The sequence below is a fragment of the Dromaius novaehollandiae genome, chromosome 17 (assembly GCF_036370855.1).
Source record: "Dromaius novaehollandiae isolate bDroNov1 chromosome 17, bDroNov1.hap1, whole genome shotgun sequence".
In the NCBI taxonomy this organism is placed as follows: domain Eukaryota; kingdom Metazoa; phylum Chordata; class Aves; order Casuariiformes; family Dromaiidae; genus Dromaius; species Dromaius novaehollandiae.
Genome location: NC_088114.1, coordinates 11,551,510 through 11,578,621, shown reverse-complemented (window position 1 = coordinate 11,578,621; position 27,112 = coordinate 11,551,510). Strand labels below are relative to the sequence as shown.

The window sequence follows — 27,112 nt, the reverse complement described above, 5'->3', positions numbered from 1 at the left end:
TTACTTTTTGAATTATATTTTATTGCGAACAGTCCATGTTAAGGTTTAGTCTTCAGTCTGACCTTGAGACAGAGCTTTTTGTCAGTGGAAGTTGCCTGTGGTGGCCCATCAGAGCTTAGTGCATAATGTATTTTGCTCACTAGCATTCTTCTCCACAGTCTGATGATGTTTCTTCTTAAATTGGCGTGTTTTGAATTCTTCTGTGATTTCTGTGATTGACTTTCCTTTTGTTTCTGGGAGGAACAGATATATGAGAATCGATGAAATGATCAGGACAGCAATAAAGATGAGGAAGCAGAAAGGACCAAGAGCCATCTGGAGAGAAAAATAGAATATGATGAGTGATTTCCCTAATGACACTTGCCCCTGTAGATTCTTGATCGTTCTTGAGTTGTCCCTATGAAGTGAGGAACAAGTTGATTTTACAAGAGGAACATTTATTTATCCTTTCAATCTATTCATGAGACAGCAGAGGATGTCTGAGGACTAAGAAAGTGTTTTAGGTAGATGTCCTCTGTGTGTCAGAAGCAATAAGGGATTTAGAGCATTGATCGTCTACAAGGCATTGCATCTTGCTGTCCAGGCCAGCTTAGAAAACTGGTTTAAACTGAGATAGTAAAAGAGAAGATCTGAATCAAATTACATACGACAGCGAAGGGGAAAATCATTCCAGTGAAAGTGAGTCCTAGCCATATGATGAGCCCACCAATTGCAAAAGCAGAGGACCTTGCTGAGAGGGTGAAGATTTCATTGATGACGGATGAGAAGGCTCCAGCTGAGGAAAAAACATAAAAAGTGATAAAAAACATTGTTGTGCATTTTGTGTTCTCCTGGGGAGTTTTAGTTAACCATTTTCCTCAAAGTGAAAGAGTGAACAGATGTCATTGGTCAAACACAGCCCCAGTAAGTCAGGATAGGTGAGATCAGTTTCATCTAGCTTTAGGCAGCACAGCCATCTCCATGTGAATTAGCCTGCCAGATTTCTCTTATGGTCCATGGAGAAAGAGGGACATCCCTGAAGTGCAGTTACCTAAGATGTGTAGTTAAAATATGGAGATGAATCATGCCTTAAGGGCCTATTTCTCTTGATTGTCCATGGGAGGCAATTGGGTCCTGCTACCATGGAAATTCTGTTAGGTTTTCAAGACGTTCATGGTCCTCGAATAAAAGCCCTTACAATAATAACAGGCACCATTTAATGTTAGAGAGTGTAATAACTAAAAGCAGAGTAAATATTGGTCTGAAGTGAAATCATAGTAGTGAGCTGTAAGTTTGGTTCTGGCATTACCACCGTATGTAATTCAGGATGACATTAAGAGAGGAAGAGAAAGGACAAAGCAATGCTAAGAGAGGCATTCGATCATGGTAGATAGGCATGCGATCAGATATCATTCTTCAGCAGAACTGAACTTTATCGGTGAATTGAGGAAGCTCAAATGTTTTAGAAGAGGCTATCTCTGCCCTTGGGCAAAGACAGAGATAGGCCAAATGAGTCTGTGTACACAGAACAACACTCCACCCTCCGAAAAAGAGTCCTGATATATCAGGATCTGAATTGCTTGAGGTAATTTCTTATAGAAAATGTTTCTCAGATCATTAATTCATCATAAATTGGGGTTCTTTCATTTTCAGTCGAAGCTGTGCTGCTGATTTATCACAATATATTCACATAGTCGAATTATTTTTCCATACATCCACAGCCTGTGCTTATCCTGTATGGTCCAAAGGTTTCCTGTTGCTACTTATATTGTTTTACTTGCCTGGTCCCGTTCCATAGGCAATGATGAATAAGAAGATGAGAATAACACTGCAGTAACGCATCCAAAAGAACTGATCCTAGACAAAGGCAAAAGGAGGGAGGAGAATGATAATTAATTTAATAGTGGTACCATAGCTGATCAAAACATACAAGAGAAGCAGTGTTTATGAAAGAGCTGTCATTTTGTCATGATGTTGGGCTCTGTAATAGATGCTCACTGAAAGTATTTACTTCTCTGTGCTGTACACAGCGGAAGGCCAAAAGCAGGCTCAGAACTGGCTGCAGTGTCATATATACAGAGGTGAGCTGAACTTCACCTGGGTCTGATAAACAAATAACAAACTCCAAGCTAATTACAGCATGGGGAAAATTGTTTCTGATTTAACCTAACTGTGTTATTCAATTAGATGACTTCAGAGAAGAGTTTAAAACTTGTGAATCAGAAAACATCTGTGGAGCAGAGAAACGTTAGAAGTTTGTGGGCTGAGACAAAGATTGCAATGCAGGTTAAATCAGTGGCTCTATTGAAGCTGTGACATGCACTGTGTGTATGCAGTTGGATTGCTTGTATCACGGGCTGGGACAGGGAGGAAATTGGTCTTTGTGGGAAGAGGCAATGCACACAGTTCCTGCTGGAGGAGGCATGGGAAGCAAATGGAAAATATGACAGCAGGGATGCTCATCTAAGGGTTTTAAGGACAGTGAAACAAGACACAAGTGTGGTTTGAAGAAGTCAGGGAGGCAGAGAGCTGGAGGAAGACTATGCCAGACCAATGGTTTTACAAAATGTTTTTCACTGCCTGTTTAAAAGCCTGATTAAGAAAGACAAAGTGCAGGATGGGCAAAGACAGGAAAAAGGCCTTGCAGAGAGGGCCGTGAGTTTCTATTCACAAGACATTCAGGCCTGCAGTTGTGGCAGGTCAAAGCTAAGGCTGACATTCTGCTGTCCTGCACAAGGATTTATGATGCAGGGCCACCCCCAGAGAGATATTTGCTTACACTCAGTAGAAGACTTGTTTCAAAGAACACCAATATCAGTGCCATCAGCAAATAACCACCCCAAAGGAGAATCCGCCGTCCAAAACGATCTATAATGGAGCTCTGAGGAGTAGAAGACATTTGCTTATTACTGGGAGCATGGTGAAGTCCAGCCATCAGCCTTCCAACAAATCAGGCTCTTCAGTTCTTTTTACTTTAGAGAACACAAAGTGTTGGTCTCAAATCAGTTATTATATGGAGTTCCTTGCAATCAACCTCTCTAATGCTATTAAGTACCGTTATTCCCCAAGCATTGCAGCTACTTGTTCATAAACATTGTGATCAACAGAAGCAAGTTAGAATTCCATTCATATATATATATATGAATATATATATATACACACACAGATATATATAGGTATACTTACATATATTTGTGTGTATATATATATGTTTATGAACAAGCACACAGGTATACTTATATATATTTGTGTATACATGTTTGAATGACATTGAATTTGTAGTTGCATAAATGAGAGATTTTTGTAAGAAATGGTGGACAGTGAAGCTGTAGAAGATAGGAAGAAATTTGGAATAGTAAATAAAAACAGTAAAAAACACTTTACAGACTTGTGCAGTGCCACAGAAAATACTCTTTGGTTCAGATAGAGAATATTCATTTATTTTAAGAAAGAATAATTCAAATCTCATTTACCTTAACCCTTAAAGCCCCAGCAAGGTCTGACTTACACAGAAGATGATAGCGAAGAGCTCGGAGATCGCAACTCCTAGAGATACATATGGGATTATGCTTTCCTGAACGTTGGCTGTCCGAAAAATTTCGGAGGTGTAAAAGGTGATCTGGAAAAAAATATGAGACATTTTAAAAACAAAGCATGGTCAATAGATGTGATCTGTGCTCAATAGATGTGATCTGTGCTCATCCAGCATCACTTAGAACTAGTGGAGGTGACATACGTGAAAAGTTGAAGGCTAATGGGGATGACAGAAAGGGTTTTGAAAGTCTAGGGAAAAAAAGGAGTTGAAAGGAGCATATTGCCAGTAGAATCTGAGAGAAAGATCTAGTTATGGCAAAGAGGAAGAGGAAAGGGACAAGACAAGGAGTGAAGAAAAAGAAAAGGAGATCTCATCGGTATCTGCTACTAATGTGCACAATTATCCAAACAGTTGATTCTGTAGCCTTTTTACGGTAGCTAAACAAAAGCTGCTCATTCACAAAGCCTCTGATGGGGTGAGCACCATTTCCCTGTCATAGCAGAGCACAGAGCTGCCTTCATTGACTACATTCCTGGGAAGTGTAATGAACATAAGCTCCAGCAGAGTTGCAAGCTTAACCAAGGCCTGTGGAGACAAACCCATAGGTGAGTGACAAAATGACGTTTGGGGGAATACATATTACCTTCAGCTGTATTGGCCACTGCTACCTTGTATGCAGTAGGCACCAGAAAGAAATACCTTAACAGGTGAATCTCCAATTTCAAATGGAATGAAAGTTGGATGGCAGTAGATGGCAATCTGCTACTGGGATGTAGAAGTCAAAGAAGGTGGAGACCTAAGTCTAGATAGAGAGATCTCTCCTGCAGAGCTTTTGAAAATATCACCACTGGAATGAAGGCAACAGCACCCTTGCAGGAACATTCACATCCACTGTGTTGTATCTCTTGTTTTCCCAGCCCAGAAGTTCCCTTAAAGGTATGAAGAATGCTAGTGATGTTACCACTGTGCTTCACAGACAGTGGGTTCTGTGTGAGAAGGAATAATGTAGATCTGGAGGAAAGTGGCAAATTGGAATTATGGCCCTTTGGTTACTAGATCTAAGCAGATCTAAGCATGGAAATGAGGTGTACTCAACTGCACTCAAGCCACAAAGCTGTAGACTCAGTAAAAGGAGGAGCATGATGCCCAGCTGCTGACGCAAGGATGGTTCTTTCAGCACCTCTAGGACATTCATGATTTTGGTGCCTTTTGTTGCAGCTCTTTCCTTCAGCAGGTCCTCAAACTCTGTGTGATAATTCCCTTCTCCCCAGAGTTGCTTCATGGCTACAGAAGAGACAGAATGAAACATACTCCTCCATCATCTGATCCACTCATAGTTACGTGTTTTTCAACTTTTAACGGCATATCAATCATTTGCAATTCAGTGCATGCTTTGATCCATTGGTCACTGAACTAGAACATCAGTTGCTGGGACATGCTGATGCTGCCCCGGAAAACGGTTTTCAACTTGCTATAGCATCTACTTGCTATAGCATTGTATATTTCTGATAACTCCTCTTTGTCTGGAGTAACATAATTCTATGTTACAATCTTTACAAGATCTTTAGTCATGTAATTATCAAGAAAACTTTAGCTGACAAAAAAACATAATTCCCTCTAATAGGTTCAATTTTCCAAGAGTATAGTGTAACAAATCAAGAATCTAAAGTTTTATTTTACCTTAATCTAAAGTTTTATTTTACCTTTCAAGCAACCGTTCTTGTCTCCTTTTTGCAGCAGAAGATAGGGAGGGGACTCAGGAAAGAATGGTAAAAAGAGCAGCTGAATCAATGCCACCAACCCAGAGAAGGACAATAGCACGTTCCACAAGTCTTCAGTTCCTAAAAGATCTCTATGGAAAGTACATAAGTGTGTATTTATAGTCCAATAAATTATATTCTATAACTAGTTTGGGGAATTCTGGGGGGATTCCAGACTAGGTAAATAGAAACAACATATATATATAGACTTGGAAAGGATAAACTGAAATAGAAAGTTTTTAACTAGGGAGAGGAAATAGCCAACACCCTAGTTCTACTGCATGACTTGAGATTTTTCTCATAATTTGAAAGTTTACTAAAAATCAGTGGAGTTTGAATAGTCCCACAGCAGCTCTCTGAATCAACAAGGCAATTCTGCATGAGGCGATCAAAAAATTGTCATCAATAACAGATCCCAAATGCTTACTAAGAGTGTTTATATAGAATTATTTCTTATTAACTTCAACAGAGAGACAGGCATCTCCAAAGATGGATTCATCCCTTCTAAAGAGAAGGGTCTGTGACTAACAACGGAACCTCTGTGGCTGGCATGGGCCAGATGCTTTCCTTTTTGACAGATGTCATTAAGCACAGTAAAATCCCACCCTTAGTGTGTGCTTGTCTCTTTGCTCCACCTCTAGGATGGGGAGGACAGCACTTTCCTCACAGAGGTGTAAAGAAGACAACTGTATGAGAAGGTGAGAAGGAGCAGTGTAAGTACCGCAATCCAAGAATTCTTGCTACAGTTTTTCCTAGGGCAAGAAACACAGAGGAGGTCACGTTTACAAATCCACGCAACTTCTTAGGTGAGATCTCTCCTGCATACTGCACATGTGCATTCATATGTATTCCTTGAAAGGGAAGAAGACACAGGAGAGCATTAAGCTATAGAAAGCCAGGGAGAGGGTCCCCTTTTCATTTCACCTTCAGCCAAAGGTACTTCTCTCCTGTTTCCTCTGAACTGTTTGCTATGTATCCTCCAAAATAAGTAGGCTTAAAATGAATCTCTTACTGCAAGCAATATGTTTAGCTAATTCATCAAATACCTCTCTCAGCAAGACCTAGTGAAGGCAAAGGATGGCTCATTATTACGCTGTCCCTGCATAGGGGACAAGCTAGACGATGTGATGGATTTATGCAGCCGGTTGCCTCAAAGTGAGGCCTGATCTTACCTTTTCCCAATCTGTTCCTTGCTCCATGGGGTTACTGTGCATGCCCGGGTACTCCCAGCAGGAAGATTTCTGTATCCACCCCAAAGAAGTCACACTAACATGGAGTAGCAGGGAGTCCTACCAGCACAGATGCCCTCGAGGAAGCGCCCAATCAGGATCATCTCAAAAGATTTGGCTCTCCTGCTGAAACCAGTGTGCAGTGTGGCTACTATGAGGACCAGATCATTGAACAGCAGACATTTTTTCCTGCAACAGCAAACAACATATGGGTATGATTCAGGTTTTACTTTTTCATCTCTAACTAATGTCCACCTGTTCTCCTCTGGATTTAGAGGCCAAGCCATGGCCATCTGTAAATTCACTGCTTATAGGGCATCCTTTTCTGATTGTGAAAAGCCATGATGTCTTTCCAGGAGAGTGGAAAGGTAAAAGCTAGACTCCTCTTTTCTGTACTAAGCCCATGTGAGCACACCATGATGCTGAAGGAAATTCTTGCAGGATAAGTACTGATAAGGAATGGTCTTTTTCACATCTTTCCTGTGGTCTAGGCTCCCATCCCAACCACTATACCTGTCCCTGGAACAAGGGAAACCCAGCTTTACTGAGAACTAGGCTCACTGCCCACCTCAAGCTAGAGAGTTCTGGCTTTGTTCTGTTATTGTCACCCTCAAAGAATTGTCACCCTGAAGAGAGAATCAGAAACATGCATATTCTGATCTCTCTAATGGACCTGGGTGTAGTTACACATTCTGAGTAGAATTAATTCTGCACAATAGGGGACAGTGAGAATTCCCACATCCATTATATTAGGTGAACAATACTTATGTAATTGCTTCCCTTGTTCCATCCTTGATTAGTGAGCTGTTGGGAAATATACTTACTTTCCATATTTTGCAGTCAGGTACCCACTACACAGACACCCTATCATTCCACCTATACAGTACATAGACACAATGAAGGACCATAGTAATGTGAGTGTCTCCTGATGCAGCACAGAACCATATCTCTCCAGCCAGGTTTCATTGATAAATTTCTGAATGTACTGGGACAGAAAAGGAGATTTTCATTACTCTGAGGCACTATTCACAACAGTTCTTCATTATGTTTACAACAAAAAATTAGAACAATAGTCATTACTGAAAGCACAACTACGGGACTCGTTAGCAAATTAGGATTGATATTAGCGACAAATTCCACAAAATGTAGCTTATTACCACTTAATGTGTCAGCAGATCAGTTTTGAGCAACTACTGGTCACTAGTATGGTGAGCAATAGAGTCTGCCAAGGAGGGGAAGGTGCTATGTATACTGCACTTAAATGATAATGCTGAAAATGATTGCCACGCCACTTTTGTTACTACTGTGTACAATTAAATGTATTGCTTATGGAAACAGGAAACACAACATTGCAAGCGTCCTCAGTAAACTGTGCCTTTGTACCTCAGTCTCGACAAGATGTAGTATTAATTTAGCGGAATGAACACGTTATTTCAGTGTAGGACTTTTCTTTTTAGTGGAGACAGGTAAAGTTAAGATTAGGTCACCAAACTTCCTCTCACACAACTTAAACAAAGAGGCTCTTGCAAAAATTAGTTGTACTGTTTAATCTGTTGAATCCTGGCTCTTTCACACCAAAATGTTAGGAACTTTTATAGATTATCGTGAAGTGCAAATGTTTTTGAGTGCAGGCAGCAGAAATAAAGAGGAAAGAGGCTGAACGGAAGCTTGAGATTCAGTCAGCTAGTTTTTGACCTTTTTCTCCATGGCATGATCTTTAAGGAGTGTGCTTCAATAAGTTGTTTTCACACATCGCCACACATACTTAACAATACATGCTTCTCTAACAAAACATGTTAGAGATGTTTTATAAAAGAAAAGATTTAGTTTAAAGAACAACCAAGACTTCTGTAGTCCCTCCATTCATCTATAGATCACAGCAGGAATACTGCTGGTTTTCCAGTTTTCTCAGCCTTTCTGATATTCTGTGGGAATGTTGTCTTTGGAGTACAGCTCCTAACACTCATGCAGACTCCCTTTGACACTGGACAGTATGGGATTGAAAAGATTTGGGAATAACTCACATAGCAACACCAGACAGGTTTTTTAGAGGGTCTTCAAAGTGTTAGGCCTAGCCCCATGAAAAGCAGTTACAGATATGATTTTATGAAGGCTTTGCTTACCGGGGAAGCATAATCCATCACAGACATTTGAAAACCAGATAGGTGGGTTCCACCAATTCCTAGCACCAAAATCATTGGTAATAGCTTCCGGTATTGAACCTGCCAAAGATGATGAAACACATCCTATCAGTTCATGATATCAGCATGGCTTTCAGAAACAATTTATGAGGGCTTATATCTTTACACTTCTGTGGTTAAGAAACCTTTATAATGCAAAAACCCATCTTGAATTTTTCAATAAGGAAAATTGCTGGGAGATTGTTGGGATGCACATCTGTAGATTTTTTTGTGTTCTTCTCTTTGTTATTGACAGAGTGGAAGGATCCAGCCTCTAATTCTGTTAGTTTTGCCACAGAAGTTAAAAAAATGATAAAAATCTTTTTTGGATAATTTGTGTTTGCTTTTGTGCTAGTAAGAAACTACAGCTTTCTTGAATCCCTTTTTCCTTTCAACCTTGCCTCTTCAGAGACTTTGTTCACCAGTTTTCAGAGTTTAATGAAGTCTGTCCTCTTAAAACCATTATGTTTTTTAGGCTCACTTTTATTATTCCCACAGGAAACTCTATATCCAGAACCCCTGCTTGAATGACTCCTATTTGGAAACAGACCAACTGTACTCCCATGACGTACACTGAATTTTAGAGCACTCTTCACAAGCACATATATAGTCAAGCATTTAGTCAAGTCACACTCTGAAGAGAACAGTATCCTCAAATATCCTTGAGAGTGCAGGGCAGTAGGATGGGAATTTTTGTTCTGTTTTTGTCTTTCTCATACTATTGTTTTTTCTGTTCTGCTCAAAATGCCCTTTCTTTCCTGGTTTCCCAGGTCCCTTCTTAAACTTTATTCACTCTTTTGTATTTCTGATGTGTTTTCTGGAGATACTGTGTAGTCAGTCTGTCCTTTCAGGCTGATGTAGAGGCATTTCACCACACATGATCCTCCTGTTTTTCTTCACTGCGTTTGTGCCAATCCCCAAAATGGGATAAGCTCACTTTTCATCCAGCACTTCCTCTCTTCTTGCTGAATGAATGTTGTCCCCAGTAGGTGCTCTATTGTTCATTTTTGATAAAAGAAAGACTGCTCAATTCCCTTGCTGTAATCTTTAAAGAGGGCTAAGTGCCCTGTGCGGCTGTTAGTGACTAGGGCTAGAAGACAAGAAGTTGGATACTCACCAGGTCTGAGAGGAAACCAGCCATTTCCCCTGGAAAACCTGCCTGCTCTGAGAGCCCTTGTCAAGTCTGTCAGGTGAGTGATCGGTTTTCTAAGCTTTGATTACAAAAAGCTGGGATCATAGCACAGAAGTTAAATTCTAACTACTTGGCTTTTAGTGAATTATGTCCTTGTCCAGCACTGGCCAGGGGTTTTTCTTCTTGGCTTAATTATTTTAAGGCCCAGATCTGCCAAGCCTATTACAACATTGGTAAATGTTTATCCTTTGCCTGTCTGGAGTGCTCCCACTTATTTGCACTGCTTAAATGAATGAGTGTTCCTGTTATGGGGATACATCTGTATGCTCATATAAGCAGTGTGAAATTGCTCTGAGATTACTTTGCCTGATTTAGGGCAAGTTTACAACAGACCAGAATGCGGCAATCTTTATTTAGGAGAAGAGGTCTAAGAAGAAGCTCTGTACTGTTCACTCCCACCCTAGGAAGCAGGAATGGAGAGTCAGATGGTACCATCACGTTTCCTTCGGGGGAGCAGGCTCCTTTTTCATCTGACAAACATTTTGAGCAGAAGGTGTTTTCCTCCTGTCCAGCCAACTACAAAGTTAAGCTACTTAGTACGTAGTTGAGCTTTAATGCCTGTTTATTTGCATGCTATAAGATTTTCAAATTGTTTGGAATGATTTGATCAGTTTCCCAAATTGCAGAACATGAGCTATTGGCATGGGGAAGGAGCCTTAATGCTCAGTTCTTTATAGAGGGTCATATTTTACTAAACTGCTCAGAAGCCTCACTGTTACCCATTTATAACTGGGGATGGTCTAGTGTGTGCCAGTGGGGAGAACTCATTCTGTTCTGGCTTGAGGTTTCATTTGAAGTTCTTTTCACCTTCAAAAATTGATTTTGAATTAACCAAAGACCTGATTAGGTACAGAGGATGTAAATTAATTCTTGCTTCCTTTGGGCTTCTGTATTTTACATATTTACTCTCTTAGAAATGTTTTTGCCATATAGTGTTCTGTACTACCTTAGATACAGGTCATTCTCTCTATACTGCAAATATTTAGCTGTGTAGGCTTAGTGCCGGAAGGGGAAGTAGGAAGGTGGGGTTACAGCTCTGAAGTCAACAGAAGCTTGGCTCAGGAGCTCCCTGGCAGGGGAATACCATGCTGGCGTTCTTCCTACAGTTTGCTTTTCACGTGACAGTGACTGTCAACTCAGCATGATGCTGTCCCTTGAGCTGTGTCCCCTCCAGCCTGGAGGGAGCATGCTGAGTCACACCTTGACCTTTCTCCTGTCAGATATCCCAGTAATATTCTCTCTCCAAACTCCCTGCCTGGCTATCTTGTTGCAGACCAGGACAGTAAAATAATTAAAGCTGAATTTTTCTTCTTTCCACCCATTGTATTTTCATCTTCCCTGAAATTCTCATCACCTCCACATCAGCTGTAGTGGTGTATTTCATTCCTTCTTCTCTCAGCACCATCTCCTCAAATGTTCTCACTTCTTCTAAAACACCCCCAAATCCACCTTCTCTTCGAATACTACTGCAAAAATCCCTGTCCTTATTTAGGTTTTCTCTTGCTTCTTACAAATTCTGCCTCTCAGTCTCTAAGTGCTTCAACATTGGCCACTGCCTTCCCCTCAGATAAAGATTTTGCTGTAATGGAGACCAGCGCAGCCAGATTGTACTGCTGTCCTCTGTCCCCTCTTATGTCTGCCCTGGAGGGGATGCAGATCTCATCAGCCAGGCACAGCTGGGCAGGATCAGGCCAGAGCTCTGTCCAGCAGAGTATCCCAGATCTAGCAGGCCCAAACAGCTGTTGTAGGCAAAAGCATAACAACTGGACGAGTGTGCAGTGGTTCTTTCACCTGTATGTGCCTCCAGGCTCCAGTGATGCCCAGTCCTTGGACTTTGTTGGTCAGGATGGTGTCTTTATGTATGCTCCTTCCATGAATTTATCTAGTTCCTTTCTCGACTCTTGTAAACTTTCATTGTACCCAACTCCTGTGGCAGAAAGGTCTAAGGAGATGCTTGAACAGTGCAGTGTGTTTTCTGTCAGGACACATGAAACCATTGCCCCCTTCTTTTGCTGTTCCCCCCATTTTACCTTTACTTTCCCTTTGACATTTTTGATTTCTGTATCAAACATGAATGTCGTAGCTCAGTTTCCAGACCTTTCCGTGCTGTACTGTCCCTTTCAGATCTGCTTTTATTTCGTTTCCCTCTCAAAGGGGTTCTGCGAGACTAGCAGCAAACCGTTTTGGGGTGGACCCAGGCAGCATGGCTCAGGCACCTTGGAGTGGGGCCATGGGCTAGGTCCCAGTGAGCCTGCATAAACCAGAGGAGGAAGGGGGATTTGTTCTTTGAGTTGAGGATGGGAAGTTTGGCTGCTGGAAGGAGGGGCACACATGGCTGGATCTTTCTGGAGGGAGTTTTAAACACTCTATCTGTGACCAGATTTTACATCTGGTTGACCAAATTGTCCCCAGCAGAGCCCTGCTCCTTGTCCTTCTGTTCTCCGTGTTCCTCTTGAAATACTCATGCAACTGTCTCATTTGTTTCTTTCCTCACACTTCTAGTCAGTGCTTTAATGTTTATATGGAAGAAGCAAGAACATAAGTACCTAGCAGAGTTCTCATTTATTTTCCTAAGGAAAAGGAAAGAATGAGTCCTTCCACATAGGATTTGAACACTACAAGAAATGTGCTTATTCCAGACCCAATACATAGCTCACGTGATGCCCTCAGCATTGAGGGGTTACGTTTTCGAAGATGCCATGTATTGCACTTGTATAATCAGGGACAGCAAATGGATGCACTGCAGATTCACGAGTTCTTATTTAACTTGTATTCCAAATCCATTCTAGTTTGTGGCAGTGTTAATGTTTTATCACATTTTCCCTCTTGCAGGCAATATTTACTGGTAGGAGGGAAGAAGGCAAGAAGTCAGGCATGCTCAACAAGATTGCTCTGTAGAAAGACATGTGTAAGGATATGAGTCAGCATTAAAACTGGTGCATCATTTCCTGGGAGCCAACAAGGAATGATACTGGATAAGAGAGACAGGCACTGATCCCCGATAGGAAAGAAGGTTTCTTCTTGGGGTTTTAGGGTCTTTTAGGACACTTAAAAATTCCTCACTAGGAACCAGTGAAGTTGAGAAGGACCAAACCAAGCAAAGGCTGTTTTAATAATGAAAGCCTTAGTTAATCCTTTCTTTTCAAAATACTTTAAATGTTTCTTATTATTTTTCCCCTGCATTTTTGACCAGGAAAAAGAATATATGTTAGTTCCTGCTGTGGTACTGTGCAAGCCATGGCCTCCAGCCTTGAATCCGTGAACTTTGTCTAGCTGTTTTTGTAGTATGATGACTGCCTCATGTTAACACTTTAGCTCTCTGGCTCATTTATTCAAATTAACCTAGCAGTGCGTGGCATGGAGAACTATTCAGCAGAACTAGACACAGGATGGGAAAAAGAAAGAGAGAAATGGGGAGTGTCAGAGATAAGAAATAGAGGACTCAGAACTGAAAGAGAGGAAGCAGCAGTTGCAGTAGGAGGAAGGAATGATCCGTCTAACATGGAAGGAGATGAAAGGGTGAAGTTGAATAGGAAGCTCAGAGAAGGGGAGAGGAAGGGCGGGGGACCACGAAGAGAAACGGTAGAAGTAAGTTTGTCATCTGGCTCCTATGATGCTGGAAACAAAAGTGACTGTTGTAGCTTCCCTGATGATGAAGACAACAGGCAGCCTGAGAGGGGCCAGAGCCTGTTTGATAGGAAGGATGGCTGTGTTGTTGAAGGCCGCTGTTCCTGGTATTAGCTCTTGGCACTGCTACACTGTTAGAGGATGGTGTAAAGATAAAACAGCAGGAGCCTTGGGGCTGCCAAAGAAACTGCCACTCAACATTCAGCTCTTTTTTCAAATTTTATTGCATTGTGCAGCATCTACAATGGTCTGTTGCTGAGGTCTCATTTCCAGAACAAGACAGATGCAGGATTCCTTGGCCTGGACAACACAGTCCCAGAAACTGGGCTTTTCTCCATCCCTGACTCTTCAATCACTGATACCAAATCCAGGCATGATCAACGGGATGCGTTTTCCTAGTCACTGCTTTTTTATTTCTTTCCAGTAAATTGCGAAGCGTGACAAGCAATAGTGTGTCTCGCTGTATAGCAATGTATACAAAAGTGTGAGGCTCCAAATACGTGGAATATTTGGAGAACCAGAGGGACAAGCAAACACTTAGACATACAGACTGGGTTCCCCAGGACAGGCACCAGCTTTTTTTGTCTCATGAGTACCAGTGGGTCTTGGGAACCAAACCCTGCCGAAACCCAATGTTCCTTCTCTCCCACATCAAATAACAAATAGTAGAAGATATGCTACATATAGTTATGTTAATGATGAAGGAGAAACTACCCACCATGGATTAGCTCATTCATGCTTTTCTGCACCTCTCTCTTGCTACACAGTACCCACTGCTCTGCTTTCTTTCAGTGCTGGCATGTCCCTGTTTAACCAAACGGAAGAATCTCAAAAGTCTAGGCAATGTACCTGATTACCAAGCAAGAGGTTTAGCTGGAAGTAAAAAGCTTGGATGCTTTTGTCACAGTGTTTTCTTTACATGTCTCCTTTCTACCATGTCTTTATACCTCCTTTACATCATTTTTCTTCAAATGTAGCAATGACTTCCATCCAAAAGAAGATGAATGATGCCAACCTGATAAGACCACACTGCAGCTCACAGAAATTTGATCACAAGCAGCCCAAGAAACTCCTACTTGCCCCAATACCACGTGCTTGCCCACCAGTCTAATTGAAAGAGGGGGAAATATTGCATACTGATTATGTCTGATGACAGGCACAATACTCTTCTTCTTCTTCTTGGTAACATCAGCAGATCCTGTATTTTCTGTCCAAACAGCTGCTAAGTTGCCGGGGCTGATAAAGATCTTGTTTCTTTGTACACTGTGTATCATTTTTTTTCTGCAAGAGATTTCGCTTGGCTCAAATTTTAGAAGCGGAGAGACATACCAAGTTCATCCTGTGTCCTGCACAGCAGTCAGTATTTTTTTAATACATATTTTTGCCATGTGTGGACCAACAGAATCTCTTTTGCTTAATGAGGCTTCTGGGCACTACCATAATAAAAGAAAAAAGTATCAGTCAAAGAGCAGAGAGTTTGTTATTAAAGTCTGGTAGCAATAGTCACAGAGCTGTCATTCTGCCATAGGACTGTCTGCCTCTTCTTTCCACGGTAGTTCAGGCGGTTGAACTCCTCCATAATCTGCAGCATAGTCTTTCCTTTGGTCTCTGGCATCACCAGGAAGACAAAGATAGCCATGGACAGACAGTATGCAAAGAAAATGATGAAACAGAAACTACCAAGACCTTCCTATAGGAGAAGAAACAGAAACAAAAAAAATTGTTCATATAAATTGTTCTACATTTCTTTCTCTTCCTGTGGCATGGAGTTTCTGGTTTTGTATTTACTGCAAAACCTGGCCTGGGACTCAACTGATGTAAATGCTGCTTGCTACAACCTGGGGAATGGCACTGAGTGTTAAGCTGGGCTAATTCTCCTTTCCCATTTTAGTCAAGAAAGCTGTATGCTCAGCAGACACTGAATGTCAGTGCTTGGCTATTCTGAGAAGTTCTGAGTTACATTTCTGTTGCTCTCCCTTTCTGCTCTGTCCTTCTCAGTCAAAGCTGGAATGGGGAAGGGATGAGTGTGTTAACTCTGCCCCTCCTTGCCCAGTCCCAAAATGGTAAGGGCTTCAGTTTCCCTGCTGCTTACTAGTGCTGGGTGAGATATCTGGAACAAGTATAGGCTTGTCTGTTTTCCACACTAACCCCAAAGGTGATGCACATACAGGACAGGGAGAGAAAAGAAGGGAGTCCCTCATGAGGTTCAAATGACTTCTGGGTGTGTTGGTGCCTGAGTCACTCTCTCACTGTGTGCAGAGTTAGGGGCATTTTGTGTTTTTGCTACACGTTGGCTAGATATCTAGATAAAGAGAAAGAAAGGCATCAGAACTAAGTGCAATTAATTTGGGCTCAGTCCTTTGCATGAAGTGCTGAAACAGAGGAGGCAGGCTCTGAGTTCAAGATGGGGCTTACCCCCTCCCCAAACTGAAACAAAACATCCTGTTTTGCTTACCGCAATAAAAGGGAACACGAGTCCAAGGAGGAAGAGTTGGATCCAGTTTGTAACACCACTTAAAACATAAGCAGCTGGTCTGTATGACTGAATAAATATTTCTGTGGGCAAGGGGCATATCACCCCAGCTGAAAAAATTTTGGAGAAGAAAGGAAAATTTAGAAATTTTGCAAGATGCGTCTGTAATTGAATGTTTTATGCTTCTATAGAAGCTGATGGTTTTAGCTGCCCTGGAAATATTTGAGATGATGCTTGGGTTTGAGGGATGAAGGCATGTAGGAATGCATGTGAAATGGAGTTTTACCTCCTACTACAGTCTGGGGTAGTCTACAAATAGGAACATCTACCCCACACTGATACAGGAGTATGGATTCGCACTGACTGTGGAACAGCTGTGCCTGGAATCTTTCCTAAAAGCTGCTGTGAGGAAGGAAGGGATGTATGAAACCATTCATGTATAAAATACCAACCTGGCCCAATGCCAAAGCTCATGATGAAGATAAAGATGAGTGCAACAGAGCAGTATGGTACCCAGAAGAAAGAATCCTGTGGTGGGAAATCACAAGCAAATAAAATCAGAAATTTAAATTTTATTCATCCAGCTTGATTAGAAACAGGGTCAGTCTTCATCACTCCTAAATATTTAAATGCTAAACATACATTTGTATCATCAATGTCCAAAAACTTCACGAAGAGATAAAGTCTTGTGATCATGGCTGTATAAAGCTTTTGGCTTTAATCTGCATGTGTACGACTGGGAATAGACCCCTGTCAATATGATGGTTAGCCAAATAAAACTTCTGTTCCAGATAAAAGGTGATTTGGGGAGGGGGGGAATAGAAATGGTATCAGCAATACAATAAAACATGAAGATATGCCACTCTGCTCAAGTGCATAAGTGGGGTCTTACCTGCAGTGAAAGGGTGACAGTGAGGAGCCCTAAAGCCAAGGACATAACAGTGTAGCTTTTCCACAGCAGCATCTTCCTCCCTGCACGCTCAATTAGGAAACCCTGAAACCCAGAGGACATACTGTCAGCCGCAAAGGACAGGCTGTGAAGATGCTGGTGAGCTGCTCCTGTAGCTGCTGTCACCAGAGGGATCTCTGGAGAGCTGGGGGCAGGGGAGGGGTAATGCTAGAAGGGAGAGTGAAAACATCGAGGAGGATGAGCAGGGCCAGGAGCTGCAGGGAAGCCGGGAGGTGCAGGGCTGCAGGGAGCAGTGCCTGGGCAGAAGGGCCTGAGATGACCCTTGGGCAAGGGACAGTCAGGAGCCTGGGGAGAGGGAGGACAGCAAGGTGGAAGTGCTTGCACTCTTAATTGCTACAAATCCCACCACGGTGAGTCCTACAGCCAAGCAGACATGGGCACTGTCATGTGCACAGAAGGGAATGGGGACTCCCAAGGGTGTCTCAGGCTGTGTCATTAATTTGCTGCATGACTTTGGGGGAAAAGCTCTCCTGTTCTATAAACTGTATACAAATGCTCGTGTTTGCAAAGTGCATGGAGACATTTTTGTGTGAGCAGTGCAAAGTACTGCTGTTATTTTATTGTGAAAGTTTGATTCCTGAAGCTTAATTTACTGTAGCTTTTAAAGATTGAAGTGAAACATGCATTATGGCTGAAAGTGGTTTTGCTGGAAAGCCACTTACACAGAGAACTGTGGTGAGGATCTCTGTGATCCCAACTCCCAGGGAGACATAGCAGGTTTGAGCAGGGGGGATTCCAGCCTTTACGAAGACACTGTATGCATAAAAGTAAACCTGGAAAGAACAGAAATGTGTGAAGGTTGCACCCATGTGGTCATTTTCACACTAGCTTTGCCCTTTGTTGCCAGAGAATAACTAATCAGGTCTTAACAAAAGAGAAAATCTTCTCCTTGATCTCAGTAACTAATCCTCAATGTCTTCATGAAGCTTATTTATGCAGAAGTGCTTTTACTAGCAGCAATTTCTTTAGCTCAGTAACAAATACAACCCTTTTTTTCTTTTTTTTTTGTTTGTTTTTAGCACTAACCTCTGTGTTATGTTACAGGCTATAATTTCATCTGATGCCATTTCACATGTTTTAGTGTCTCATGTACTTGTTTAGGATGAGGAGCATACAGAGATAAGACAGCACTTACTAAGCAAATGGTTTAAATAATCTTTCTACATCATCTTTAAACCTTTGCAGTGATTTTGACGGTCTTTATTTTCCAGGTGTAAGTATTCCTAAAGCATAAGAAATTCCACTGTGAATATGCTAAATTTCTACTTGCCCTTCTTGACATAATACTGCTGCACTAGTAGGGATAAGAAGGAGTTTTATAAATCTTCGAATCTTTCTGAACTGGCAAAATTAATTTGGATTTTGAAAGTTTTATGCTTTTAGTATAAGCTCATTTTATACAATAATTATTCCAATGCATAAAACTGTTTGTCTATGTAGACATATATGGAGTTTTTTCCAGAGAAAAGGTATATTAGAGATTATGTATCAGGAACTGTCACAAGTATTCCTGGGATGTTTTAATTCTCTTCAGACCAAGCATTGTAAGCTGAGAAAATGCAAAGCTAAAGAATATTTAAAGAAACCAAAACAGTACGAATATGGAAATGTACTGTCAGCATACAGAACTAACCTGACTCATTTTGTGCTGAAATGCCAACTAATTTCAATCAGTGCATTTTGGAGTTTGGAGTCTCAGAGGAGGTTGCACTATTCTTTACAGAGATTGCAGAGCTTACTTTTTGCCAAGAAACTGTAAGCAGTCTAGAAAGCAGAGAAAACTTGTGTACGTACCACATTGATTCCAATTAACTGCATACATGAGGAGACAAGGAAGAGAGTGATGAGCTGCCAACGGACAGCTTTGTCCCGGAAAAGATCACAAACGCTCTTAGCCTTCTCCCCGTTGATGGCTTTTTGCTCTGCCATCATGTCATCCATTTCAGCCGCGTGGTCACCATCTCCCCAGAGCTGCTTCACAGCTGGAGGAGAGAGAGAGAGCGGGAGAGGGAGAGAGATGATCTCTAGTCCAAGCACACCAGCCCAGAGACTAGTTCAGAGGATGGCCTCCTGCCTTGAGGAGCGAGTCTCCTTCGAGCTCCGTCTTTCTTTGTGTGAACCTCCCCAGAGGTTCAACATAGGCTTCAGTGTAGACCTTTGTTCAGTGTAGACCAGTGCATTCCTATCTATTTTTATCCATAAATCTTAACTGCAACATTCCCATTGTCCAATAGCTCCTTGCGGTGTTTCAATGAAAATCAAACCTGAATTCTTAATAGTGTTTCCCAGAGTCCTTTCCCACTAAAGGTGTAGTTCTAGTGCGCACATCAAAATACTGACAGGGAAAAATGTTTCCTACAATAAAAAGTAAGTCTGCTTCCAAAGAGTTCTCTCTCTTGATACTTAAAAAAGCCAGAAGAGCTATTTCTCTGTTTATGTTACTAGTTGCTATTAGGATTACTGAAGAACTGGAATTCTTACAGTCATGGCATGACTGCAAAGAGCATCCCGTTCTTACAAACAGCCAGAATGCACTGTATCCAATACTAATTGCTTGGGACAGAATCTGTACTGAGGAAAATACAAGCTCCATGTGATCATGTCCCCTAGATGATCCTGGCAGAAGATAAGGAAAATACTAGTGCCAAGGGAGCATGATTATTGAAACAGAAGAGGCTTCCTCTAGTTAAAGCTGAAGAAGCTTTCAGAGCTGAAAGGCCAGGATTTCCCAACCGTACATCTCTTCTGGGCTTATGCAGGGCTTTGTTACTGTATTTTCCAGTTTCTGCTGAAATGAGTGCCATGTGGCCCATTTCCTTACCTTTGATGCACCCCTCTTTGTCCTTTTTGTCAATGAGCAGGTAGCGGGGGGAGTCTGGGAAGAATGGGAGGGTGAGAAGCTGAATGAGGGCAGGGAGTGCGTTGACTGCCATGAGAATAGGCCAGAGAGCCTCTACTCCGAGAACTTCTCTGAAACAAAACCAGCAGAGCAGGAGAAGCTGACAAACTGTAAGCACTGGCCATGTGAGGACATACAAACACAGGGTGGTCCCTCAGCCCTGCTGTATGTGTCCTGGCAGCTGTGATCTATGAGTGTCTGGCATTTCTCAGCCCAGGAAATTGAAAATCTCAAAGGGAGGCTCAAGTGAACAAAGAGTGCTGTTGCCTGCAACACAGGAATTACACCATATTCGCCTGTAGCTCAGTGATGAGTGCAGACCACTGTAATGTAGCAAGCTAATTGCATCCTCCAGTAATAGCTGAGGGCCCAGCTGAGAACAGCAAGAGTCATGACACAAGTGCTAAAGAAAGAACCTGAAGTGGCTGATCTCTCTGCTTCTGATCCAAAACTTCTCAAGTTACAACAAGGACAGGATCCAGGGGTTAGCAGCCTGGTACTCACTGGCCTGAGTAGCAGCTGCTGGGTCTGTTGCAACTTTATGTACACTGTGGCAGGAATGAAATGTCCCCTGGGAAAAGAAGGGACCATGGAGTGGGGGATCTTTGGCACAGGGCAGGCAGGAGGAGCATGTGCTGAGGGGAATGAATCCACCATACGGTTTTGTATTTGCCTGTGTGTTTAATGAGTGCGTATTCCGGTTTGTGTGTATTTTCAAGAAAGTTTGGATAAAGCTGACGTTCTCCATTTCTTCTAAAAGTTTAAAAATAAAATTCCATTCTTACAAAAGCTGGTTTTGTTTCAAACCCTTTGAATCTAATGAAAAGGTTTTCATTATCTGAATTTTGTTCTGCCTTTGCTAGGAAGCAATACAGGTCTTCAGGATTAAAAGTTTCATATAATTTCTGTCTCCCATTCACCTAAGCCAAGAATTTAGGCTTAGCTGATTCATTCTGGCTGCCTAGGGAACTCTGAAAACACATCTAAAAAAGGTTGCTGAGTTGCCTATCCATAGGCTTTCATTGACATATGCCTGTATATTAATAAGAGGAGAACTTAGGTCTCAGACCCCTTACCTGAGACCCAGAGCAAATCCTACAAACTTTCCAACGGCAATGGCAGTGGAAGCTGTTATGGCAACCGCCCCGCGCAGCTTCTGTGGGGCACATTCCCCAGCATAGAGGATGTGGATATTCAGAGCTAAACCTGCAGTGACAAATGAGCGTCAGACAGGGCAGTTCTAACTCCCATCAGGTTCATGTGGGCAAAGCTGGTCCCATCTCCTGTGTAGTGATTCTTCCAGTTGTTGGCGTACTTCTCTTTGGAAGAGAGAAGTATGGTTAGTGTTCTGGAGGAGACCATTATGGGCAAAGCATCGGGTTAGGCTCTAAGATACTTTTGCAACAGTGCTGAGTATCTGGCTGCCTGACATGGAGTGTGTTTCCTTGAGAAATCTAGCCTTCACCAGGCTGGTCTTCTCTTTAAAATGTCTCCTATATCCACATATGCAGGATTGCTGTTGCTTTCTTAAATCTCAGATTTTAAATTTTGGTGTATACTCAGGATCCCGTGTGCTGTATTTTGTACTTGACACCAACAAGTTAACACAGTCATGCTATATAATCTGTTCATTCAGTTAATTAATTAATTTTTATCCTCACTAAAAGTCTTAATGTTTTTGTTCATTAGTATTATCTTCAATGCCTCAGAGATCAAAAATACTGGCAGAATATAACCTTCTGAGGAAAGGAAATTAGAACTGCTTAGCTTGAAAACCATTCCCTGTCTGTCATAAAGGAGGCAGTATCAGTTAGAGCAGCAGCAACAGAAACAACAGAAGTTAGCTTTCTACTGAGTGAGCATATTCCCTGAAATATTGACTATTTTTGATTTTTCATAAGTTGGAAGCACTTTCTATATGAATTGTATGTAAAGATTAAGAAAGAGAAATGGAGATGTCATGCATGATTAATTTAAGTATGCTTGTGTTTTCTTATTCAGTTATAAATGCATTCAGCCATACACTTCAGGCATTCTGCAGGATTTAGTAAAACTCTGTGATCCATATATTCAGTCTGGTAAATCCTCATGACCCTCAGTCACTACTCTCCCAGGTTTTTAATACCATATGTGGGTATACAAATTTACCTCCACAGACTCCAGAAAACATTCTCCCAATGATGATCATCTCAAAGGATCCAGACAGCCGGCTGAGTCCCATCAGAGCCGCGCTCAACAGAGCAGGGATATTGGTGAGCAGCATGGCCTTCTTCCTGGAGTTCATGTTAAATTAATGTGAGCATAAATACAGTCCGTGTGTCATTGACTGCCTGACAGAAAGGGCACAAACTATATGATGGCTGAAGACTTTGTGCCAGGTTCTGGGTTCAGCCACAGTGAAGCAGAGGGGGAATGGGAATGAGGAAGGTCTGCTGTGGACTGAAAAGCTACTCTGTTGGAGCTGTTAACTACACTGAAGGACAAGCTTTGTGAACTGTTGCCTGTGAAATTCACTTTAAAATGCATGTAATCTTCAATGATTTCCCTGGACTGTATTCCCTTTGGAATTTACAAGGGTCAGGGTATGATTTTCTTTCTGATCTTTGGCAGTCTTTGCTATTCTGTTTCTACATCTTTCACCTGAAGCAGCTCTGGGCTGCTGACAGTACCACTTTACAACTAGTGTTTCTCCCAAGACATAGGTCACTTGCTTTTGCAGGTGCAGAAAGACTAATGTGATGATTATTCCTACCTTCCAAATCTGACTAACAAATATCCGGCAAACAGGGATCCCAGGAGCCCACCGATGCTGTAAATGGACACAATGAAGGACCACATCAAAGTAATTATCTCTTCACTGGGAGAAGAGCCATATCTTTTCAGCCAGGTCTCATGGATGAAACTTTTGATGTACTTTGAAAGAAAAACAGAAACCAATGGACTCAGTCCGTGTGTTTTCTCACAGCTGCACTCTTTTTTACTATTCTCACCCACTTACTTGTCTTGTTTGATGCATTTCTATCAGCACCTTTGTTGAAATCTTAGCCCCAATGAAATCAAAAGAAATGTTGCCACTTGCATTCCTGGAGTCAGTGTTTTAACAACAAGGTGCAGTAGACCACAGTAAATAACAATATTAAATATCAATTGTGAGTACCATTAAGTGAGTGGCAACTTGATCTTCTGTTTATCTGCTGGCAACTTGATCTTCTGTTTATCTGCTAAACCCTGATTTGCTACCCAATCTTCCCCTCCATTCCCACTTGTCCATCTGTCTTGTCCACCTGCTGCATCCTGTCTGATGCCTTGGGTGAAATGCAGGCTTCCCTGGAGCCACTGGGCAGAACTTCAGTTGACCTCAGTGAGGTCAGGGTTTGCCCCTCGATGTGGACCACTCTGGGGTCTGTCTGACCTACTGTTCGTAACATCGTGGGCTCCTCATTCTTGATGACAGTCCTAAATGCTGTGAAGAGCTCACCAATGTCCTTGGCACCAAGTCAGCACTGTAATGGCAGGCACCTCCCCTAATTTTCCTTTTCCTGCGGTAGGTATCAGTGCTGTTCTCAGCTCTAGGGCAACAGCCCACCCCTTCCCTTTTTTGCCTTGCAGATAGTCACTCAGACCTAGAGTGTGTAGCCAAGGACATGGTACGGAGGATTCCCTGAGTGGGAAAGAGGAGAATGTCCTGCCAACAATACAGCTCAGTAATGGGAAGGTGACTGACTTTGTAGATACCCCTCATTCTCTCCTTTTCCCAATTTCGTGACATCAGGCAGACAGAAGTTAAAAACCAATGAAACACAAAGTAACAGGAATTACTCTGAGAACCAAGAAAACACAGAGTCAGTACTGAGAGCAGAAGCAAAGAGCTTGCAGAGTGCAAATAGAGGCAGGGATGTGGGAAGACATTGAAATCAATGCTGGGAGCTCATTTTCTGAGCTGTCCATGTTTACCTCGGCAGGAGAATTGATAATGGAGATCTGTAACCCATATTGGAAAGTTCCACCAATGCCCAGGACAAAAGCCAGGAGGAAGAGGTTGCAGCTCATTTTCTGGCAGAAAGAAACAAGAGCAAATGGAGCTAGGGCAAATATTCAGACAAGTCCCAAACTGTCCTTCTGGTTTTCCTGTGGGAACTCTTACAACTTGAGCAATACCACACACCTGCTTCATCCAGGACTGAGGAACCAGTGCACAAAGTGCAGAAGACCACAGCTGCTAAAGCAAGGACAGAGAGAGATTTGTGGAAAGGAGAGACAAAGCTTGTAGCTGTCTCCCAGAGCCCAGTGACATACTTCAGTGCTTCTGTCTTTGGCTTTGGGCATCTTAACCTGTGCTATCCCAGGTCACTAGCCCTGGGAGCATGGTGCAATGTGCAAGCATCATGTGCACACTTTCCATCTGTTTATCCTTCCTCCTCCTCCTCCTTGCCCATCTGTTGTCTCACTTAACTGAGTATTTTGCACTGTGACTTGGCTGAGACTAGATAAACATTTGGGGTTTGAAGGGCATTCCTGGTTTCATAGTTCATTCGCCCTTTCTTAGAACTGTATCTCACAGAAGACTTAAAAATACCCCAAATATAGTTCTCCCAGACATGTATACCGCATCCCTCCCACTGCCAGGGCTCCCTGTTTGTTGCTGAGTGTCCTGGTGATACTCTGTCCTGCAACGATGACATGACACTGCACTTTTATCTCTGGAACAGGTCTTTGTCCAGGGCAATGCTGAGCAATGACTGGCAAACATTTACAAGCTGGTTTCTGATCAGATGGATGCTATTGTTTGAAAACTGAATGGGGACCAAATTCATCCATGTTGTAACATTGCTGACCTCAGAAGAGTCAGCTCTGAATGAATTTGGTATTTGATACGTTCATATAGCAAATGATGATTAGCTCCTGTTTGTCAAAGCACTAGGAAGAAATGAGATTTACAGTCTCTACTGTTAGCTCTCCCCTGCTATCCTTCAGGCTACAAAAGATGGCACACCTCAGCAGGAAATCGCCATCAGCAACTAAATGAGTAAGCCTCCATATAAATATAGAATTTATTTTGTACCTGCAGCAAATTTCTTACCCTGTACTAGAATGTCTGTACTATACTGTACTACTCTGTACTATGATGCCGTCATTGATTTTTCCATTACAAGTCTTGGGTGACTTTGCAGTCTAATACACCTTAAATTCAGGAAGATTTTTTTTGCTTACTATTCATTCTAAAATTTCTTTAAAAAAATCTATGTTTTATTCTTTCTGGGTATCTCTCCCTATACTTCCCTAGGCATAAAAGCTTAATTTCCATCTTTTGGTGTTTACATCTTTCAGCTACTTACTTATTCTTAACTCCTCTAAATTTTTTAATTTTAATTTAATTTTAATTTTTTAGCTTTCAGAGCTCCTCCATTTAGCAAATCATGCAGCCTCTTTTTTTTGCTCTGCTCTGACCTCCCATGGTTTGTCTTCCTCTGTCATGTATCAGAAATTAAATACAAAAGTGCTCTTCAATCCATTTTCACTGCTTTTTAAAAATAATTCTCTGTGAAATAGTTGATATCTCTCTTACACCTCTTGCTATTTGACCTCCTATTATTATTAATGACATTTGATTCAGATTGATTTTTCTTTGTCTACCGAATTTATGCAACACGTCTTTTAGAGTATCAGAAAAGAGAAAAACATATACTGCAAAAATTATATTTTGGGGGAGAAAAAAGAGAAATGTATACCAGCTTGCATGGAAAGGCAGGCGTCTCAACTTGCAGGCTAGGTCTTTCATGACGCTTTCTTTGGATACTTTGGAAAAAGTCACTCTATATATAGAGAAAGAGGGGCCCGAGATAATATTTCAACACGTCATTTCATTCTCTCTCATGTTCACACTCTCATTGTTTTGTCACGAAGTTCTTGCTGTTTGGTTTGTCATTATTATGTTGGTTACTGATGAAACTGCAGATAATTTTGGTTGGTTGTACATTCATGCCAGGTCACTAGGGAAGAGAAGTTATTAGAGACAGCCAACAGACAGTAAGGGCTGCAGGAGATGAGTAAAGGACAATAAAAAGGGCACTGATGGAAGCTGAAGTCCAAGGCCTGGTGCATACCAGTGTGGACTGGCTTAGACTCCCCAAGACATGGGTTGGTAATCAGTCAGCACATTTAAAGAAAAAGTACCTGACTGTTACTTTGGGCCTCAATACAATAAATGCTCCCGTGGCTAAAACCATGCATTGCTGAGCACAACAGAGGCAAGAGATGGTGAAATGCTCTTGAACTTAAAAAAATACTGTTATTACAGGCTTGCTTCTGCATTCTGGAGAACTGCCATTCTGCTCAGACAACGTCCCTCTGGTATTCTTAAAGGAAACAGCTGAAAGGGAGAGGGCTGTGTGATAAGCATGAGAACTGGAACTGAGTAACTCACCAGAAGAGATGGCTGTAACTAAGAGAAAAATTAGGTATTCCCTTTAAACATAGATCAAAAATGTATTTAATATATACTGACTATTCATGGAAATGTTGTAGAATGGAGCAGTGATTAAAATGGTGCTTCAAAAGTGGGAAGACCCTATTCTAAAGTTCTGTGGGTGTGAGACCACAAATGACCACATGAAGAAAATTTCACAACTTGCATGTCACAGAAGCCAGTGTGCTCAGGTCTGCCCTGCACTGAGGCTCCTGGCTTCTTTCTTGCTTCCCTAAATCTGAAGCCTTCTGAAGCCTGAAACTTCCTCAGAAACTTGACTAAGCCTGACTGAGCCTGTGCATTGAGCTCTTGATTTATGGGTCAGATGACACTTTAAGAGTAATGGCCATTGCCTGAAAGTTCAAGTCTGTATCCCTATAATATATGATAGATGCTGGGAAAGTTGAATATCATTGTTACATCCTGATTGTAAGATAAATAAATTGTATCTTTACTTTTATCCATAATTCTCAAAATGGCCTCTCTATCTAGCAGTCACCAGGGTGTTTCTGTTAAGAGGCTTTTACAAGTTATGTAAGCAGTTTAAAGGGCAAGTATCTCTCCTGGTGAGTGGCTCTACTTGGTAGTTCAGCAGGCTAGATTCTGTGTATCTTCAGTGTCTGAAATAATCCCAGCCAGAGGGATTGGGGCTGAGTATTGTGTGAGCTGTGCTGGAAGTGAGAGGTGGCTTGTGCAAGTCATGCAATTCGTTTAAGGGGCTGGTAAACAGTAATATAAACTGTGAGTCTCTGAGAATCGCCTTTCTTTTTAAGATGTATTTGTGCCTAACACTTCACATGGT

At 41.8% G+C, this 27,112-nt stretch overlaps 2 protein-coding genes across 5 annotated transcripts; both read right to left on the bottom strand.

Annotated features, from left to right (window-relative positions):
- On the bottom strand, positions 1-9,951 carry LOC135323521 (solute carrier family 2, facilitated glucose transporter member 11-like). 2 transcript variants are annotated; one of them, XM_026116036.2, is made up of 12 exons: positions 9,801-9,951; positions 8,627-8,725; positions 7,328-7,488; positions 6,568-6,692; positions 5,996-6,125; positions 5,218-5,366; positions 4,611-4,798; positions 3,488-3,598; positions 2,759-2,860; positions 1,761-1,836; positions 644-775; positions 1-315 (listed from the first exon to the last, which is right to left on the bottom strand). In XM_026116036.2, the coding sequence occupies exons 1-12, from the start codon at positions 9,822-9,824 to the stop codon at positions 176-178; spliced, it is 1,437 nt and encodes a 478-aa protein (XP_025971821.2). In that variant the 5' UTR covers positions 9,825-9,951; the 3' UTR covers positions 1-175. The 2 variants fall into 2 exon arrangements, with proteins under 2 accessions (XP_025971821.2, XP_025971819.2); XM_026116034.2 differs by having other exon boundaries at positions 648-775.
- Positions 9,952-13,708: 3,757 nt separating this feature from the next.
- On the bottom strand, positions 13,709-25,635 carry LOC112992796 (solute carrier family 2, facilitated glucose transporter member 11-like). Of its 3 annotated transcripts, XM_026116037.2 has the most exons (12): positions 25,574-25,629; positions 23,799-23,897; positions 22,597-22,757; positions 21,993-22,117; positions 20,921-21,050; positions 19,767-19,915; positions 18,740-18,927; positions 17,608-17,718; positions 16,868-16,969; positions 16,428-16,503; positions 15,958-16,085; positions 13,709-15,192 (listed from the first exon to the last, which is right to left on the bottom strand). In XM_026116037.2, the coding sequence occupies exons 2-12, from the start codon at positions 23,892-23,894 to the stop codon at positions 14,986-14,988; spliced, it is 1,473 nt and encodes a 490-aa protein (XP_025971822.1). In that variant the 5' UTR covers positions 23,895-23,897; positions 25,574-25,629; the 3' UTR covers positions 13,709-14,985. The 3 variants fall into 3 exon arrangements, with proteins under 3 accessions (XP_025971822.1, XP_064378248.1, XP_025971824.1); XM_064522178.1 differs by lacking the exon at positions 22,597-22,757 and having other exon boundaries at positions 25,574-25,635; XM_026116039.2 differs by lacking the exons at positions 19,767-19,915; positions 20,921-21,050.
- Between the last annotated feature and the right edge of the window lie 1,477 nt (positions 25,636-27,112).

What these genes read in the sequence shown, in the direction of transcription:
- LOC135323521 (XM_026116034.2), bottom strand. Translation starts at nt 9,824, where the DNA reads ATGGCTGGTTTCCTCTCAGACCTG. An exon ending in CTGACTGCAAAATATGGAAA is followed by an intron (nt 6,693 to 7,327) that starts GTAAGTATATTT and finishes TTGCTGTTGCAG; the next exon opens with GAAAAAATGTCTGCTGTTCA. An exon ending in CCTCGAGGGCATCTGTGCTG is followed by an intron (nt 6,126 to 6,567) that starts GTAGGACTCCCT and finishes TTCCCTTTCAAG; the next exon opens with GAATACATATGAATGCACAT.
- LOC112992796 (XM_026116037.2), bottom strand. Translation starts at nt 23,894, where the DNA reads ATGAGCTGCAACCTCTTCCTCCTGGCTTTTGTCCTGGGCATTGGTGGA. An exon ending in CTGTCACCCTTTCACTGCAG is followed by an intron (nt 16,504 to 16,867) that starts GTAAGACCCCAC and finishes TTCCCACCACAG; the next exon opens with GATTCTTTCTTCTGGGTACC. An exon ending in TCGTGTTCCCTTTTATTGCG is followed by an intron (nt 15,193 to 15,957) that starts GTAAGCAAAACA and finishes CTTCTCCTATAG; the next exon opens with GAAGGTCTTGGTAGTTTCTG.